The sequence below is a fragment of the Littorina saxatilis genome, linkage group LG13 (genome assembly GCF_037325665.1).
Source record: "Littorina saxatilis isolate snail1 linkage group LG13, US_GU_Lsax_2.0, whole genome shotgun sequence".
NCBI classification, from domain to species: Eukaryota; Metazoa; Mollusca; class Gastropoda; order Littorinimorpha; family Littorinidae; genus Littorina; species Littorina saxatilis.
The window spans coordinates 23362132-23382131 of NC_090257.1; the positions used below are offsets into that span (position 1 = coordinate 23362132).

The 20000-nt window shown below is 42.4% G+C and overlaps 1 protein-coding gene across 1 annotated transcript in view; it reads left to right on the plus strand.

Annotated features, from left to right (window-relative positions):
* LOC138945313 (protein Wnt-11b-2-like) overlaps positions 1-20000 on the plus strand; it is a 130964-nt gene that overhangs the window by 65314 nt on the left and 45650 nt on the right. The window contains exon 2 of the mRNA XM_070316730.1: positions 62-294. Coding sequence (XP_070172831.1) covers positions 62-294 — 233 coding nt within the window. The remainder of the gene's footprint in view (positions 1-61; positions 295-20000) is intronic.

A 20000-nucleotide genomic window follows, 5' to 3' on the forward strand; every position in this document is an offset into this window, starting at 1 on the left:
TGAAACAACCATCCATGGCACAGCGTTTCAGTTATTCAGATTTCTTTCTTCTTTTTTTCAGAGCTCTCCATCGAGTGAAACATCGACCGTGGAACACGCGTAACAACTGTTCCCGGAAAGTTGGACTGGTGAAGCAGCAGATCAAACTGTGTAGAGACAACCTTGACCTTATGCCTAGCGTGGCACGTGCATCTTCTGTTTCCGTGGAAACGTGTCAAAGTCAGTTCTCTGACCGTCGATGGAACTGCTCCTCTATTTTACTGCTGCCTGGCAGACCCAAAGATTTAGTCAGAGGTGAGTTGGTAGTTGTGTATGTGTGTGTTTGTTCGTGTGTTTGTATTTATTTGTTGGTTTAGTTGTTGGTTTATCCTACTTGTATTTCCTTTTGTTAAATGTATGTATGTGTGTGTATATGTTTGTTATTTGTGTGTGTGCGTGTGTGTATGTGTGTGCGTGTGTGTGTGTGTGTGCGTGTGTGTATGTGTGTGCATGTGTGTGTGTGTGTGTGTGTGTGTGTGTGTGTGTTGTGAGTGTGTGTGTGTGTGTTGTTGTTGTTGTTGTTGTTAATGCTGTTGTTGTTGGTGGTGGTGTTGTTGTTGCTCTTATTGCTGTGTTTTTGTTATTGCCGTTTTTTGTTTGCTTCTTAATTTTCTTTCTCTATTCTTTTCTTTGTTCTAACGTGTGTGTCTTCAAACCACGCGAGCTCATGTCACAAAGACATTTGAAAGAGCATTCAAGCAACATTGAGCTACAATTGAAAACGTGTACGAATTCATACAGATATTCAATGAAGACCTCACTCGCATATATATCTCGTCTTGTGCGTACTCACTTTCTTACTACATGTATTTGGGCCTCTGTGTCAGTATGCCAGTATGCATGTTTGGCTAGACTCCCTCCGAAATCCGTCTCGCCTTTGTCAGGAAAGATCGGACACAATTTTCCAAGAGAAAAGACAGCAACAGCCACCCGCATAAGCAACAACCCCTTGCACTCAAAGGCGACCTTTTAGTTTACAGTGCAAAGAGGATGTATGTTTACATCATGATGATTAGATCAGAGATCTCTTTTGAGTGCGCTTTTCAGCTCCAATCAGCTCCCTCCCCGAAGTTATTGTCATGATTCCTCGGGAGGTTCTTTCAAGACTCATTGACTTGGGTAACATCATTGTGAGCGACGCCTTTGAAGCTTGATTGGCTTTTGCCTTCCCTGCGCCGTTAGCTGCAAAATCCGTTTCATTATTGTTTTAAGCCCTGGTGGTAGATCTGATGGGTTTCACGTGGAACCACACACACCCCGCCCCCCCCCCCCCCCCCCAACCTGGATATTCGAAAAGGTTTAAAGATGCAGTTCTTCGCGTAGAAGCCTTGTTCGTGCTCACCACCAGACGGGCACAATTGTCTAGTGGATGAAGGCCGGTGTGACGCCGTCATCTTGGCCCTGCCGTCATATTACGATTCTCGGCCTCGTTGATCTTGTATAAACTCCACACTGAACAAAAAAACACCCTTCGATAGTACTGATGAGCGACCTTGGGTACCTTACATTCATGGGGCCAAATTTTGTCCAACCAATTTTTTGTACTTTAAGTTTTTGGGGGCTTTGAATGCGACTGAAGTTTCAATCGGAGAAAATGAAAATGAATTGGACGGGTAATGTACACTAACAAAAGAGCACAAGGAAAATAGGGAAAAGTTCTTTAATCTAATCAAGTGTGTGTGTGTGTGTGTGTGTGTGTGTGTGTGTGTGTGTGTGTGTGTGTGTGTGTGTGTGTGTGTGTGTGTGTGTGTGTATGTGTGTGTGTGTGCGTGTGTGTCTGTGTCTGTGTGTGTGTGTGTGTGTGTGTGTGTGTGTGTGTGTGTGAACAAGCCAAGTAAACATTTTAGAGAGGGTTGGCTGAGCCAAATGAGGTCGGTTTATTTAAAATTGCTGCCGTAAGGCGAGAGTGACGTAATGGCAAACATGGCATCACCATTGATGTGACGTTTTCTGGACTCTGTCCAAAATGGCGTACGGCTTGCCACCTGCATTTTCTCACCCAGTAAACCTGTGCTGACAAAAAAACACACACAACCAAAACACACCCAAAAAGAGCGAAATGCTCTTGAGTAGGATAAACAGTTTACGACAGTTGCATCTTGTGTGACGACAGCTTTCAAATGTGTTTATTTGCAAAACACAGAACAGCTCGCTTTTTAAGCTCTAACGTACATGTTTGAAAAACCAAATCCTGTTTACCTGTTATCACAGAAGAGGCAGTGGTCTTCCTGCAGTGTTCGCCGCGCCGCACGTACGCACACACACGCACACGAACACTCACACACACACACACACACACACACACACACACACACACACACACACACATACACACACACATACACACACACGCGCGCGCGCGCACGCACGCACGCACGCATACACGAAGGCATGCACGCATACACGCACGCACGTACGCACAAACACACGCACGAACACACACACACACATGCACACACACATACACACACGCACACATACACACACACACACACACTCACACACACACACACACACACACACACACACACACACACACACACACACACACACACACGATGATTTGGGATTGCCATTAAACGCTCTAAGTCTGTTATTCTTCGCAAAGAGATGAAGAGTGAGAATAAACACATACGATCCACTGAGGTCTGAGAGCGTTTCTCAACTGGCCGATGACCCTACACAAACACAAGTGCCGAGATTTGTCCTTGGGCCTTCACGGTTTGGCTGGCCGAGACTTCTTCTGGAATAAAGCCCCATGAAAGCCACATTAAAGTTGTCCATTGAAAAACAGACAGGAGAATGTTAAGCCAATTTCCAAATTTCCGCTTATTACAAAGTCTGAGCTGACAGATTGTTTGGTTTTTGTTAGTCAAAAGATTCATAAGAACTAGCTATAACGTTGCAAAAACCAGGCTTGCTCACTATCCAGGTTTCCCAATTGCTTCGTTTCCGGCCGATTTATGTGAAGCACGTGATGCGCACAAAAAAATATTGGCGGTCTAGAAGTGTCGTCTGCGCAATGATCGCGGCGGCTTTCTTGACCGCCAAGGACGACCACGGCACATTGTGAGACGTCATTCGTTAGACCTCAATTAGTAATTCCAGTATAAAAAGAAATGAGATTTCAGATTCATGCCTGAGCAAAGCGGCAAGGGTCCCTGTGCACACCAAGAGAAAGGGCGTACAAACAAGTGGAACCAGTAGAGTACGTGTTCTCTACATTCTCTGCTAGAACGAGACAGAAAGAGAAAAAGAAAGAAGTGTTTTGGGCGCCGGAAGAGCGAGAGAGGCAAGACCATCAGAGGCTGAATTCAGACCACGTGGTCCGCGCCCTGTGCCGCCGTTTCTACGGCTACACGTGCAAACCGTCGCCGTCGGAAATGATGGCTAGGGCTGTGACGATCTTTTTCTTCTGCGTTCATGGAAACTCCCACGTACACTCGTGTTGATTTGTGTTTGTTTGTTGCACGAGTGGGTTTTTACTGACTTGCATGACCGTTTTTATCTCGCCATTTAAGCAACCATACGCTGATTTCGAGGGACGCACGCTTGGTATTTTCGCGATTCTGTAACCCTCTGAACTCTGATTACAGGATCGTCTTTGTAAACACTTGGTCAGTCTTGTGCTTGCGTGTACACACCGTCACACGAAGGAGAGTAAGTCGTTTGCAGATCTGCCCATAAGCTGACTCGAGAGAAAAAAAAATCTCCACCCTCGAACACTCAAACTTCCGCCCGGGAGGCCGGCGCCGGTGTAACACGAAAAAATTACTCCCACGAGATTTTTACTCCGGAGTAAACATTTCGTACGAAAAAGTTACTCCCTTTACGAAAAAAGCACTCCCCCATTGCACGAGAAAATTACTCCCCAAGACAGGTGAGTTCCGAGTAAACATTTCGTACAAAAATGTTACTCCCCTGACGAATAAATAACGAATAAATTACTTCAGCCCAACACGAGCAATTTAACTTCCCATGCCAGGTGTACGAAATTGTTACTCCCTTGTCCCCTGTTAGTCTTGGTGGTGGAAGGGGTGGAAGGAGGGTAGCGCGACATTCGTGTGCGCGAGATCACTTATTGGCATTATCCCTTCGCCCGCATCCCATTTTTGCGTACGAGATTTTTACTGGAAGTAAAAAAAATGGGGAGTAAAAATTTCGTGGAGGGAGTAATTTTTTCGTGCCTTGGGGAGTTCTTTTCTCGTACGAAAAGTGTACTCGGAGTAAGAATTTCGTACGAAATATTTACTCCGGAGTAAATTTCTCGTGGAGTAAAAATTTCGTGTTACACCCGGCGCCGGTCTTATCCGCTAGGTCATTGCGCCCGTCTGAGAAGAAATTGGAACTGGAAAAGAAAGTTAGTGAAATGAACCAAAACAAACTAATAACAAGAGGCGAAGCCATCAAGGCTCACGCAAGAAATCGACAAACAGTAACACAAACTCAATCACTCCGTCACACACACACACACACACACACACACACACACACACACACACACACACACACACACACACACACACACACACACACACACACAGAAAGAGCATAGGTGAAACTGTGCAAGAAAGCGAGACACTAGATCTAGATCTGTCTGTCTGCATGTAGCCTACTTACAAGAACACGACTGCCAACTAGTCTCGGCGCGCTCAAAATAATAATGACCGAGACTTTCAGTACTTCCTTCGCGTGACGTCTAACCCTCTTACGTCATAATGTGACGTCAATGTAATGTGACGTCTTCAAATGTTAGAGTTTCTACCACAGACATACACACGCACAGACGCACGCACGCACGCACAGACAGACAAAGTTACGATCGCATAGGCTACACTTACGTGAGCCAAAAACTAAGATTGAAACAAACAGAGTAAAACACAGTAGGAGAGAAAGAAAGAAAGAAAGAAAGAAAGAAAATACACTCAAAACAAGTTGCCGTGTCCGGTGTCGGTATTGACTGCACCGTTACAGCCCTGACCACACCTCAACTCTCCGTGTGTTTTGTGCAGTGTTTATTTGAACCGCCAAGTCTGGCCACAGTCATTCTCTTTTTCCCCTCTTGTTCTTTTCGGCTTTTTAGCAGGTGTGTATAGAAGCATGTTTGGCGTGGTTGGAGATTGAGGCCATGATTTGCTTGGCATAAGAGGTCCCTAAATTTTGGCTCGGTGGAAACTTAACATTTAGCTATGCAGGAATGGGGGATCGAGAGCAAGAATTACGGCTGGGAAAATCTACGTGGAGTTTTGTTTTGTTTTGATTTGAGTTGTTTTGGTTTTGGTTTTTAAAACAGAATTAGTGGTAATTCCGATGCTTTTATTTTTGTGTTATTTGTAGAGTCCAAAGAAGGGTTTGCGTCGTTTGCTCTGAAATTTTGTTTTTATTACAGTATATTCAGAGTCAAGATCAATATTTGTTTGTGTAATTGGTATAAACCTCTTTATGAATTGCAAACTCATGAATTCGTTTTCTTTTTCTATCATGGTTAACTTCTAAGCAAACAAAAATTCTAGGTCACGAAAACCTAAGACAACCGAGCAGCTGTGTTAGACCAGTGTCCTTTGTGTTGTTTTATCCTCTTGAATTCGTCAAAGAATGCCACGACATTGATTTATTTCCTGTAGACACAATCACTCAGTGCATTAACTTCGCCCTCCCTTCCTCAATCCTTCTTCAAGGTTGTGAACTCAAAGCCGCTTTTGTGTGTGTGTGTGTGTGTGTGTGTGTGTGTGTGTGTGTGTGAATAATAATAATAATAGAATAATAATCTTTATTGCCATGAAACACACAGTTTATAAGGCACGTAATTAATTAACAAAGAAACTGTAATAAAAGAAAACATCACCGTTTTTTGAAACATTTGGGTGTGTGTGTGTGTATGTGTGTGTGTGTGTGTGTGTGTGTGTGTGTGTGTGTGTGTGTGTGTCAGTGTGTGTAATGTAATTGTATACGCGAATCGGAGGTCTCAGTGATTATGCATTAGTTTGGAGTGGTGGTCGTATGTACCATGGCTGCCTTTGGTGAAAAAGGGGCAGTTTTTCTTCTTCTGCATTTTGGGCGTGTACCTTTGAATAATGACGGCTTGTGGGGTCGTTGACTCTCGTTTTCTTCCCTCTCAGAAAATAGAAAAGAAAACTTGTAGTGAGTGAGTGAGTGGGTGAGAGAGTAAGTGAGTGAGTGAGTGAGTGTGTGAGTGAGTGAAGATGTGTGTGTGTGTGTGTGTGTGTCTGTGTGAGAGACATAGAGACAGAGAGAGAGGGGGGTAAGAGAGACAGACAGATAGAAAGACAGGGGCAGAGCGATAGAGAAAGACAGACACACAAATATGTACAGAAATCGACAGACCGTGAAAGACAGACAGACAGACAGACAGACAGACAGACATGTGGACACACAAAAAGCACATACACAAGTAAGGTTGAGACAGACAGACAGACAGACAGACAGACAGACAGACAGACAGACAGAAAGACAGACAGACAGACAGACAGACAGACATGGACACAGAGACAGAAAGGTAGGAATGTTGGGCAAGGTTTGGCCGGTGTATGTGTGTGTGTGTTTTGTACTATCCGTCTGTTTCTGTGTGTGGTGTGTGGGGGGGGGGGGAAGGGGGGTATGGAGAAGAAACTTGCCAAGAGAAGCGTAGTAAACCTAAACTGGCTGCAACATTAAATGCAAAACTTCTAAGCAGCGTTTTCACAGCCTCACACGCCTAAGCAAAGCGCGGGCAAAACAGATGGGGGAGGAAAAAGGCAAAGACGGAAGAGAGCAGCACTTAAGTCGTCCATTGCGAGTCTTGGACCTCATTTCTGCCTCCTTACGCCGCCGCATGCGCGTTTTAACACGGCCATATTCATGCGCACAGGTAAACACGGGGCGCGTTGAATCGTCCACAAGTCTAAACACACCTGAGTTTTGTGGCTCATTCTCTCTCCGCTTGATATTTTCTGTCGATTTGTCCTGCATGGAGAGGAGATGCTTTTTTCTCTAGCAATCTTTAAGAGGATTTATACATCTTACAGCGATGTCCCTTACTAGATGAGGAACGAAAAGAAGTGTGGCCGTCACCAACTCCCTTGCAGACCAAACTATACGGCAGTCGACAGGAGTTGGAGAAAACGACAACATTTATCACCAGTGCTGGACTGATTGTGTAACCTCTGCGAACGCCAAGAAGAAGAAGAAGAAGAGGATTTATTTTCTAACACTTTTTGAAGAAATGAAAGACCTTCTTGGTTTAAACAAGACTTTATTCAATTCATCTCAGATGTACTGAGATAAGTCTGATCTCTGGCCTGTAAGTCTTAAGACCGTATTTTGAAGACAACATTCTTCCCTGACTTTTCTTACTTCTTGTGTGTATCTGCGTCACTCAGTTCGTGTTGTTCATTCAACCGGAGAGCAGTCCAAAATATAGCCTGAAAGTCTGATTAAGACTGTATTTTATAGACCGACTTTATCTTTCTCTGACTTGTCTTTCGTATACATGTGTGTACGTCTGAGTGTCTCCTTCGCGTTGTTCACTCCAGTAGAGCACCCCCAAAATAGATTGCAAGTCTTAAAAACTGTATTTCATAGACAGCCTTTGTTTTATGGACAACATTCTTCTGTTCTGACTTTTGTCTTTATTCCTACCTGTGTCTGCCGCTAGCGTTGTTCATTCCAGAACAGTCCCAAAATTAGCTCGCGATGTCTGGAATATGACAAGTGCCTTCATCAACATCGTCGTAAGGTTACGACTTTTCGCGGGGACTCCCCTTGGTCTCTTCCCAAAACCTCGCGCAAAATGGCGTGAAATTCCGGAAGTCATCAGCGTTGCATTTTGGGAGTGCTCAGCCAATAAAAGCTCGCCACGACGACGCTGATTTCACGCAGAGAAGAGCGCGCATGCGCAATGACTTGAAGAGAAAGCGACGACTGAGATTGAGTCCCGGCCGCGCCATCATTGTTTCTTGTTTTACGATTGTTTTTCATGAACTTTGTTATCTGTCTGTCGCTAAGGGTTTTCAGGGAGGTTTTGCCAACTATGGGGACGGGGTGTAGGGCGGGGGGTGGGGGGGGGGGGGTGGGGGGGGGAGAGAATGGCAGACTTACAGTGACTTACAGCAAAACTATTCTACTGCGATAGCTATGCTAAGCAGTAGAATGTCTTTGCTTTAGTACAGATTCGGACAGACAGAAGTAGCATCATCAAATGAGAAACAAAAAACGTTGGATGTAGCTGCTCTTGTCATAGCTGAAAGAGTGAAGAGAAACAGAGACAGACATACAGATACATATAAGAGAGCCAGGGGCAGCGGAAGAAAGACACAGTGAGATATAAACAAGTCGCGTAAGGCAAAAATACAACATTCAGTCAAGCTGTCGAACTCACAGAATGAAACGGAACGCACTGCATTTTTTCACCAAGACCGTGCATCGTTAGTCCACCGCTTGTGGCAAAGGCAGTGAAATTGACAAGCCAGCGCGGTAGTGGTTGCGCTGGGCAGGATAGCACGCTTTTAGTGTATCTCTATTCTTTTTAACTTTCTGGGCTTGTTTTTAATACAAACATAACATATCATATGTTTTTGGAATCAGGAACCGACAAGGAATAAGATTAAATTGTTTTAAAATCGATTTCGTAAATTTAATTTTAATCATAATTTTCATATTTTTAATTTTCATAGCTTGTTTTTAATTCGAATATAACATATTTTTATGGTTTTTGGAATCAGAAAATGATGAAAAATAAGATGAAATTGTTTTAGATCGTTTTATAAAGAAATAATTTTAATTACAATTTTTAGATTTGTAATGACCAAAGTCATTAACTAATTTGTAAGCATCCTAACTGAAATGCAATACCAAAGTCCGGCCTTTGTCGAAGATTGCTTGGCCAAAATTTCAATCAATTTCATTGAAAAATGAGGGTGTGACATAGTCAGTCGGCTAAGGACCGTTTTGGTTACTTTTTGGCGTCACGTTAGCAAACACTTTTTTCTGATAGATTTTAACACCACAACACTAAATCGAAAGTTTTGGGGCAATATTCCAAACCACCGGTGAGAAAAACGTTGGTTTGTGTGTATGTTTTCCTTCTTTGGCGTTACTATTCTTGTTTTGAGGGTTGGGTTCATAAAACGGACATAAAACTTAAACCGCTTGACAGAAATTATATAACTGTAAATCATACGAAAGGGAAGGCATTCATGTAAACGTTTGTGCCACTTAAAATGACGTCATTATCTGTTTGTTTTTGTGAAATTGACAAGAAGGGCGGGGTAGTAGTTGCGCTGAGAAGGATAGCACGCTTTTCTGTACCTCTCTTCGTTTTAACTTTCTGAGCGTGTTTTTAATCCAAACATATCATATCTATATGTTTTGGGAATCAGGAACCGACAAGGAATAAGATGAAAGTGTTTTTAAATTGATTTCGAAAATTTAATTTTGATAATAATTTTCAAATTTTTAATTTTTAGAGCTTGTTTTTAATCCAAATATAACATATTTATATGTTTTTGGAATCAGAAAATGATGGACAATACGATGAACGTAAATTTGGATCGTTTTATAAAAACAAATATTTTTTTTACAATTTTCAGATTTTTAATGACCAAAGTCATCAATTGATTTTTAAGCCACCAAACTGAAATGCAATACCGAAGTCTCGGCTTTGTCGAAAATTACTTGACCAAAATTTCAACCAAAATTTCAACCAATTTGGTTGAAAAATGAGAGCGTGACAGTGCCGCCTCAACTTTCACGAAAAGCCGGATATGACGTCATCAAATACATTTATCAAAAAACTGAAAAAAAACCGTCTGGGGATATCATACCCAGGAACTCTCATGTCAAATTTCATAAAGATCGGTCCAGTAGTTTAGTCTAAATCGCTCTACACACACACACACACAGACACACACACGCACATACACCACGACCCTCGTCTCGATTCCCCGCTCTACGTTAAAACATTTAGTCAAAACTTGACTAAATGTAAAAAGGAGGAATAATTGCAATCGCACACACACACACACACTCACACACACACACACGCAAGCACGCACACACACGCACGCACTCATACACACATACACACGCGTGCGCGCACGCACGCACGCACGCACGCACACACACACACACACACACACACACACACACAAAGACATACACAAACATACCGACAAAATGACAGACATATACACAGTGAGACAAACCGACACAGAAACCCCCACACATGCACGCACGCACTTATGTACGCAAACAAAGACGTAGAGATGCTTAATAAAAAAAAACACGCACACAAACACACAGACAGACAAACTTCATTCTTGGTAGAGAAATGCATTTCTTTCTGTATTGCTTTCTCTTTAAGTGCACCTACCTCGCAGAGAGAGAGAGAGAGAGAGAGAGAGAGAGAGAGAGAGAGAGAGAGAGAGAGAGAGAGAGAGACACACAGACAGACAGACAAAGACACAGAGAGAAAGAGATAGACAGACAGAGGGAGAGACAAACAGACGAACACACAGACAGACATAGACAAACACACAAACAAAGACACACAGACAGACTTCACTATTGTATGTGCAAGTAATTTTGTTAAACCACACGTTACGTACACCACTGAACGTGAAACCATGTAAAACGTTACTATCTCAGATAACTGCACTGACGCTACCGGAAATAGAATTTATCAGTGAAATTCTACCATCAATTTAGTAATCGATGCGATGTAAATTATCCTAAAACTGTGGTATGATCACGACATCGTTTAGCCTTTAGGATCAAATGGTGCCAATGTGTACACAATGCACTAATCACAGACAACTGTTATACACTTTACGTACATGTACATGTAACTCTCCAACTGACATTGTCTGCCACTTGAAACAAATGACTTTCGAAGGAAAATTAACTCCAATATATAAATATTATGTATGATTTTTAATAATTACTTGCACTTTTTGAAAATAAAGCCTTTTCTACAATAAGGTGTTTACCCCCTAAATGTATAAGTCATCCGGTAGAAAAACCGGAAGTATCGTGTACTAAGCATATGTATATGTTTAAAAAGTTAATTGTGTTAATGTAGAACATCTTGCCTATGTATATGTTTAGATTTTGAATACTTTAGGGGAAAACCATAGCCATTATTCATTCATCTTCAACTAACACCCCTAATCTCAGGGCACATTTTGTTAGTGGGGGTAGGGTTTCAATCAGTCAAAAATCACTTTCATTCAATATTTTCTGCCATTTCAAATACATACACGTAATTGCACAATTTCTTGAATTTTAAGATGCTTTGACTGACTATACCAAGAAAACCTGCACTTTTTGTAGAATTAGTTTTTTGTCCATGATTTATGTTTAAAAATGTCAATTTTTACGACAAAAAATGATAACGGTTGCCTCACCAGAGGACACGTACCAACGACGTGAATCGTGTCTGCCAATTAAAATGCATATATTTTGAAATAAGGGGAATCATAACATATTTCACTGTAAAGTGTCTCACTCTAATACCTTCTGGGTTCATTGTGTATTTGGTTAAGTGAATTGCAGATAAGTTTTTTTTGAAAATGAGAGCTATACATATATTTTATTAAAACTGAAACTGGTGGAGTGAAAAACAGACCTGTTTTGAAGAAGTCGTACTAAAATCATTTATGGGCTTGAACTTCACAATTTGCGTGTTATCTTTTAAAGAAAACCCGTTTTCATCACTAACAATGACCTAATTTACACATACATATCGGTCGGTCATAGTCGCGTTTTATTTAGAGAGGTAGTGTACAAAATGTCGTTTTGTACGTTTAAATGACATGTCCATTATTTTAGTCATATATCAATCAATAAATAAATGCGCATACTTTTATTAAACGTTACTTTCACTTTAAGATCGCTTCTAACATTTAGTATAATTTCTGACAAATGCACGCTATGTAATAAATTGATAATATTATAGACGCCATGTGGTAAAACCGGAAGTTGAATTATTTTGCGATAGCAAAATCCTTTTACAAAGATCACTTTCCTTTTATATTAAGCTGATCTTTAACGTTATGGGTAAAAATCTAACAGATTGAACCAAATTATCCTTTTTCAAGCCTGTGTATGTGTAAACTCTTTTTTGCTTCGACCCGGTTCGGTTTTCGGAGTTGATTCAAAATCATCCATTATGTATCTTATGTGACTGTTGTTTTCCTCGGTAAATTAACAATTGTTGATGTAAAATAATTCTAGCTGTGAGAATAAACAATTTTCAAGATGTTTTTCATTGCGGTTTCAACCAGGCGTTCAGTTAGCTATACATATCGATTGAGAAAATGGCATTTCCTGTTTTGTCGTCCGCATGTTATACAGATGTTGTTAAAAATAAAACTGTGTATACGAATTAGGCATTTTGCTTGCTGTCTGATGGCAAAAATCTTTAGCTTTCGTTTAAGGTATAATTTGCTTATATCCGTATGCAGTCAAGCGGTACATGACGGTTTTTTGTAACCTACCCCCTGCGTCATGGCTGCATTTTTGCAGAATATGGGTCATGTTACAAAAACGCTTCTCATTCTTAGGTGGTTGGGTTTAGCCATTTGTCGTTTACCGAACTGTGGCTGCAAATAAAACGAACTTTCCAAAAAACATAATATCTAATGTGACCACCAAAAGTAACCTTTCCACTATAGCCAGCCAGGTGACTAACAGTGCCGCCTCAACTTTTACAAAAAGCCGGATATGACGTCATCAAACACATTTATCGAAAAAAAGAAAAAAGTCTGGGGATATCATTCCCAGGAACTCTCATGTCAAGTTTCATGAAGTCCATTAGTTTACTCTGAATCGCTCTACACACAGACACACACAGACACACACAGACAGACACACACACACACACACACACAGACACACATACACCACGACCCTCGACTCGATTCCCCCTCTATGTCAAAACTTGACTAAATGTAAAAAGGATTAGGGAGGGGGGAAAGCAAGCATACCAGCAAAACCAGAAAGAAAATCTATAGTCCAAACAATTTAAGAGAGAGAGAGAGAGAGAGAGAGAGAGAGAGAGAGAGAGAGAGAGAGACGGAGAGACACACAGAGAGAGAGAGACAGAGAGAGACAGAGAGAGACCGAAAGAGAGAGATTACTCAGACACCTATTGATTTAATCTCAAAAGGTCCAGCAATCTTTGCAATTTTAAATTTGACCCCCTCTAGCAAAACTGGTCGAAGTAGAAAAATGTATTAGAGCGGGTCAACTACACAGCTGAGTGGCGTACGTTGCATTTTTACAATCCTTCCCGTGTAAACAATCTGGCTCACCGTCTAAGATCTGGACAGGCTTTTACATGAAATAAAGTTAACTCATGCATCCTGTGTCACAAATACCGAAAAATCAACAGTCTTGGAGCCTTCTGTGCATAGTGGGTGTTTTTTGTTATGAATTAACTTCTCTCTCTCTCTCTCTCTCTCTCTCTCTCTCTCTCTCTCTCTGTCTCTCTCTCTCTCTCTCTCTCTCTCTTTCTCTCTCTCTCTCACACACACACACACACACACACACACGTAAACACACACACACAAACACACATAAACACACACACACACACACACGCACGCACGCACACACGTACGCACGCACACACGCTCTCAAGCACACACACACACACACACACACACACACACACACACACACACACACACACACACACTAAACATGCACGATTTGCGAATTCTTCAATATTTTGTCGCTAGAAAATACATCCCTCACCAGACACGTACACGGCTGATTAATTCTCTTGCGGGGATTAATTAATCCTCATTGTCCAGGTTATCATAACTGTATTCACTTTTGACGATGGTATGTGTGCTCTTGGATAGAAAAAAATACCTGTGAAATAAGCAACAAAAGTTACTTTAAAGTATGTAAGGCTGCAGAGAACAAATAGTTTTCTCGATAGCTAGCTAGTAAGATCTCCAGGCGCTGCTGTTTAGTTGGCTTCTGCCATCCAAGTTTACTTTTGATTTACGATTCGACTTGGCAGAGGTGGTCGCATTCCAGACTCGGGTAGGCTTCGTGCGAAATGCTGAGAATCTTTCCTAACCGGTAGGGGGAGAATAACTTCCCTGTCTTCACGATTGTCAAACACTCGCTGGCGTTCGGGAAGATGCTCTGTGCATGTCTGCTTGTCTGTCTGTCTTTGTCTGTTTTTCTCTCTGTCTGTCTGTCTGTCTGTCTGTCTGTCTCTCTCTCTCTCTCTCTCTCTCTCTCTCTCTCTCTCTCTCTTTCTGTCTGCCTCTCTCTGTCTCTGTCTGTGTCTCTCTCTCTCTAGCCCTCTCTCTCTCTCTCTCTCACCTCTCTCTCTCTCTCTCTCTCTCTCTCTCTCTCTCTCTCTCTCTCTCTCTCTCTCTCTCTTTCTCTCTCTCTCTCTCTTTGTCTTTCCGACTCTCTTTCTGTCTCTGTCTGTCTGTCTATCCCTCTTTCCGTTTCTCTCTCTCTCTGTCTGTTTGTCTGTCTCTCTCTCTCTTTGTCTTTCTGACTTTCTTTCTGTCTCTGTCTGTGTCTCTCTCTGTCTAGCCCTCTTTCTCCCTTTCTATCTCTCTTTCTGTCTGTCTGTTTGTCTCTCTCTCTGTCTCTCTCTCTCTCTCTGTCTCTCTGTCTCCCTCTCTCTCTCTCTCTCTCTCTCTCTCTCTTTGTCTTTCTGACTTTCTTTCTGTCTCTGTCTGTGTCTCTCTCTGTCTAGCCCTCTTTCTCTCTCTCTCTCTCTCTCTCTCTCTCTCTCTCTCTCTCTCTCTCTCTCTCGGCTCTCTCTCTATCTCTCTCTCTCTTTGGGTTTGGAGCCATAGATGACATGAGAAGATAAGAGTACATACAGGCAATATTTATCATTATTTATGGTGCATTCGGAAGACTGTGAGTGAGAGACAGGCATGACATGGGTGTAATAACGCAAGAGAATTAACTGTTCTCCACAATCTGATGTATTTCGACAGTTTTAGACTTATATATAGATGACTCTGAATTGAGTAGCGGGAGATGATTTATTGCCAATCTGATGTGTTTTTTTGTCAGAATTGCTCCATGAATAATCAAGTAGGTTGACCTGTCCCGTGACATAAGGTCAATATTGTTCGACCCGGTCAAGTGAGAAATTAGAAGGCTGCATGCCTGTCTTGATTAAAGCAATGGTGGACGTCCATAAAACCGTCACGAATCTCTTTGTGAAAATGTTGAAAAACGTTCCTCCCATGCATGCAAGCGATCATGTCAATTTTTTTTGTCATTTTGTTTCAAATGGTAAAATTGTTGTAGTATTTATGCGAAGAATCTTTTCCCAGAAAGACCAGCGGGGATGTAATACTGCCTGGTCTTAAAGCAAACCATTAACAAAAACTATAGCCTGTTCTAAACTAATACAAACATGTCTTGACTTTTACATGGAGTAAAAGCATTTGGACGCATACTGTGAGCTTTGAGCATAAACTGAGGGGACAGTGTTCCTAGGGCACTCATGTTAAGCGATCACACACAAAACAGTGATTAGTTAAACTTTGAAAGAACCCTTAGAAAATTGCTGCTCGTTACTACTTCCAAACCTGCCCTAGTCGTAGAAGTTTACTTGTAAAAGAACCGCCAGAGAAGAAGATGGAACAAGGCTCCTTCCTGTTGAGGCATTCAACAGTCGTAAGATTGATGTGCTTCTACAGCGCTAGGGGAAGATAGGGTGCCTAAAGTTAGCAACAAACCCGGAACAATTTTGACTCCTCGTTTCAAACGTCTTTCAAACGTCGAGTGAAAGAACTAACTGGAAGAGAAAACGCTGGGAGACCGAACACAGACAACAATTAGTGCGCAGTCAGCTTGGGCTGAGTAGAAGTAGAAGAAAAAGTTTCAGCTGTAGAAATTGTTCAGTGTTTTTTTCTTCAATCCTTTACTTTACGACTTTTACAACGCGTGCGAACTTATTCACAGAAGCAGCCTGTGTACGCGCATACACGCATGAATGCGTTCGTATTCGCATGCGTATGCGCACGCAGCCCATGAAATCTGTGCGTGTACTTTCTCTTCCTGTTTGTCTGTCTGTCTGTCTGTCTGTCTGTCTGTCTTTCTATCTATCTGTTTTTCCGTCCGTCTGTCTGTTTGTCTTTGTCTTTATATGGCTGTCTTTCCCTCCCCTCGCTTCTCTTTATCTCTCTCTCTTTTCCCATCCCCTCTAGGACTGGGTGGCCGAGTGGTAACGCACTTGCGCTCGGAACCGAGAGGTTGCGAGTTCGACCCTGGGTCAGGGCGTTAGCAATTTTCTCTCCCCCTTTCCTAACCTAGGTGGTGGGTTCAAGTTCTAGTCTTTCGGATGAGACGAAAAACCGAGGTCCTTTCGTGTACACTACATTGGGGTGTGCACGTTAAAGATCCCACGATTGACAAAAGGGTCTTTCCTGGCAAAATTGTATAGGCATAGATAAAAATGTCCACCAAAATACCCGTGTGACTTGGAATAATAGGCCGTGAAAAGTAGGATATGCGCCGAAATGGCTGCGATCTGCTGGCCGATGTGAATGCGTGATATCAGTATTGTGTAAAAAAAAAAATCCATCTCACACGGCATAAATAAATATGTGCGCGATATAAATTGCATAAAAATAGAAAATAAAAACAATCCCTGCGCTTAGAACTGTACCCACGGAATACGCGCGATATAAGCCTCCATATTGATGTCTCTCTCTTTCTGTCTATACGTGTCTGTGTCATATTGATGTCTGTCTGTCTGTCTGTCTGTCTGTCTGTCTGTCTGTCTGTCTGTCTGTCTGTCTGTCTGTCTATCCTTGAAAAATAAAGTTTCATCATGATCATCATCTCTCTCTCTCTCTCTCTCTCTCTCTCTCTCTCTCTCTCTCTCTCTCTCTCTCTCTGTCCTTTTCTCTCTTTCTTTCAGTCTGTCTCTCTTTACCCATCTCTCTCTTTCCTCCTCTCCCTCTTTCACCCTCTCTTCCCCCCCCCCCCCCCCCCCCTCGGCCGTCTTCTACGCCTCTCCTTCCTTCTGTCTTTCTCTACCTCTCTCTTTGTTCCTTATCTCTTTCTCTGCTCTTATTCAATCTTCTTTCTGTAATTCTTCTTCCCCTCTTTCCATCCACCCACTCACTCACCCACCCGCCTTTTCCAAACCTCCCCTACTATACCCTTGCTTTCACTTGTCTGTGTCGAGTTTCTCGGTGTCAATGAAATTTGTTTGTGTTACCAGTGTTTGCCATCAACACATGCAGGTCTTGAGAACACCCATTACTTGGCGCGTGCCTCTCTCTCTCTCTCTCTCTCTCTCTCTCTCTCTCTCTCTCTCTCTCTCTCTCTCTCTCTCTCTCTCTCTCTCTCTCTCTCTCTCTCTCTCTCTCTCTCTCTCTCTCTCTCTCTCTCTTTTAAAACGTATTATCATTAGATTAAACCCTCCCATGGGCGACGGCTGGATGTAAAAAAGCACCTGTTTGCGAATGCCACTACCCTCGTAAATAAAGAATTTGTCATTGTCATTGTCTCTCTCTCTCTCTATTTTTTCTCTTTCTCTGTCTCTCTCTCTCTGTCTCTTTGTCTTTCTTTCTCTCTCTGGCTGTCTGCCTCTTTCCCTGACTGTTTGTCTGTCTCTCTGTCTCTCTATCTTTCTCTCTCTCTCTCTCTCTCTCTCTCTCTTTCTCGATCTCTCTTTCTCGATCTCGATCTCGATATCTCTCTCTCTCTCTCTCTCTCTCTCTCTCTCTCTCTCTTTCTCTCTCTCTCACTCTGTATCTCTGTCTCTTTCTCTCAGTCGCTTTCTATTTCTCTCTCTCTCTCTCTGTCTCTCTCTCTCCGTTTACTTGTCTGTGTGTGTCTCTCTCTTTCTCTCTCTATTCCTGACTGTCTGTCTCTCTGTCTGTCTGTCTGTCTGACTCTCTGTGTGTCTCACACTGTCCTTGTGTAAGATAGATAGAACGAGAAAGAGAGACCGAACAGAGACAACGACAGAGCGAAAGAACGAAAGAGAGTGCAAGAAAGGCAGAGTGTAACAGACAGACAGACAGACTGACAGTTTGCGCATGAGAGTGCGCTTGAATCAGTGCATGTCTGTCTGTCTGTCTGACCGTTCCCTACGCGCCGAAACTCTCAGTCAGTTCAATGAATATTTCTCCCTCAACAGACTCAAGAAAAATGTCTCGTCGTATCTTCATCTGTATATGAATAGGAAGCAGCAGATGCGCCGTGCATTTACATTGAAACGCGGACCTGATTGGTGTGTGTTATGTTTGATTAGGATCCCCTTTCTGATGACGTAGTGTACCAAGTATCGTGTGACGTGTCAAGGGCAGACAATCCATTTGCCGCTAATTGATGCCAGTAGATGCCAGGGTGCTTCCAGCGTGGTGTTGTTTTCTTCTCTTCTTTGTGGGAGCTTTACGTTCAAAGAGTGAAAGAGAGAAAGACTTTTGCTCTTCTCCTTCCATTCTTCCTTGTCCTCCTCTCCTTCCTATCCTCTAGTACTTCCGGTTTCTTCTACAGTTTACACACTTATTCGTATATGTTTTTGGCACAAAGTGCATTCATACGCACATTCCTTTCTCTCCCTCTCTTGTTCTCAATCTCTATCCGTTTATCTGTCTCTCTCTCTGCCTGCCTGCCTGCCTGTCTGTGGGTGTCTCTCACACTCTTTGTCTATCTCTCTATTTCTCTGTCTCTGTCTCTGTCTCTGTCTCTCTCTTTCTCTCTCTCTCTCTCTCTCTCTCTAAAATTTGCCTTTAAATGCCATTTATTATCATATGTATGATTATTTTTGCCGTCAACCTTTTTTGCTCTAATAATGTTTTCATTTTCTGTTTTGTATTCATGTTAGTTAGCAAGGACAGATCGTAAGACTAGGCAACGCCTAAAATCTCCATCCTTCTGTAATAAAGTTTAATCAATCAATCTCTCTCTCTCTCATTCTATTTATACGGAAACTTTTTTGAACAAGACAATAGTTACAAATTAACCAACATATTATAAAACTTGACATGTTTCTGGCCCGGTTCCCAATTTCACCGTCGAAAATTACCCTCACTGATAATGATATTTTTGTTTTAAATATGGACGGAGGGAAAAAAAAGGACCAGCAGAAAATGAAATCCCATTTAGACAACGATTGTGAGATTTAAGTGGCTCAAACGAACCTCGCGCAAAAGTCGCCCATCTCCATAAATTTGCCTTGATCAAAGACAGTAGCAGCCGCCATTTTGGCAGATCCTTCTAATCAGACTCAAATAAACGTCGCGCGAGTCCGACGCACGATAATGGAGGCTGCAACGCATTCTTGCCGTTTGCAGAAGTTACAGCAGGGTGTTTCGCGCCAACTTCCATTCTTTTTTACTCTCGTTTTATCCCACCAATAGTTCTCATTTCCAGCGAGCCTCCCGCGATCCCGCAAATTGCCGTCTGCGCCATTCTGATTGCTGAATTTTATTTCCTTCATTGGAGAGCGTGTTAAAAGATTCAAGGGGAATAACTGCCTGGTTAGGCCTCTTATAATCTGGGCAGGCTTCGTCTCAGATTTGCCCATGAAGAGCATGTGGCGATTTTAATTTGTTGTTTGTTGGCGTTTTATCGGCTTCACTGTCGCAAAAGGCAGATAGGGTTGAATCTATTAGGCCTAAAACATGGGGCATGGAATTTCCTCGGAATAAGCAGTTTCAGATTATAGTTACCGAGCAGGTGAGTGAAACGATGCCTGGCCATAACCAGGTGAAAGGACAGTTCTCTCGTGTAATCAGACTCAGTTGAGCCACGCGATGTGTTGTAAAATGAATGTCGGAGGGTTTTAGATTAAGGCGATTCCTTTCAAATGATGCGAAGAAAGAAGGGTCATATTTGCGAACCAGTGCGATAACGAGTTTTGTGTGCCACTTAGTGTGATGTTTTGTAGATCTACATTGAGTAAACCGACCACAACACATCTTTCCGCAAAATTACGTTCAGGGCCG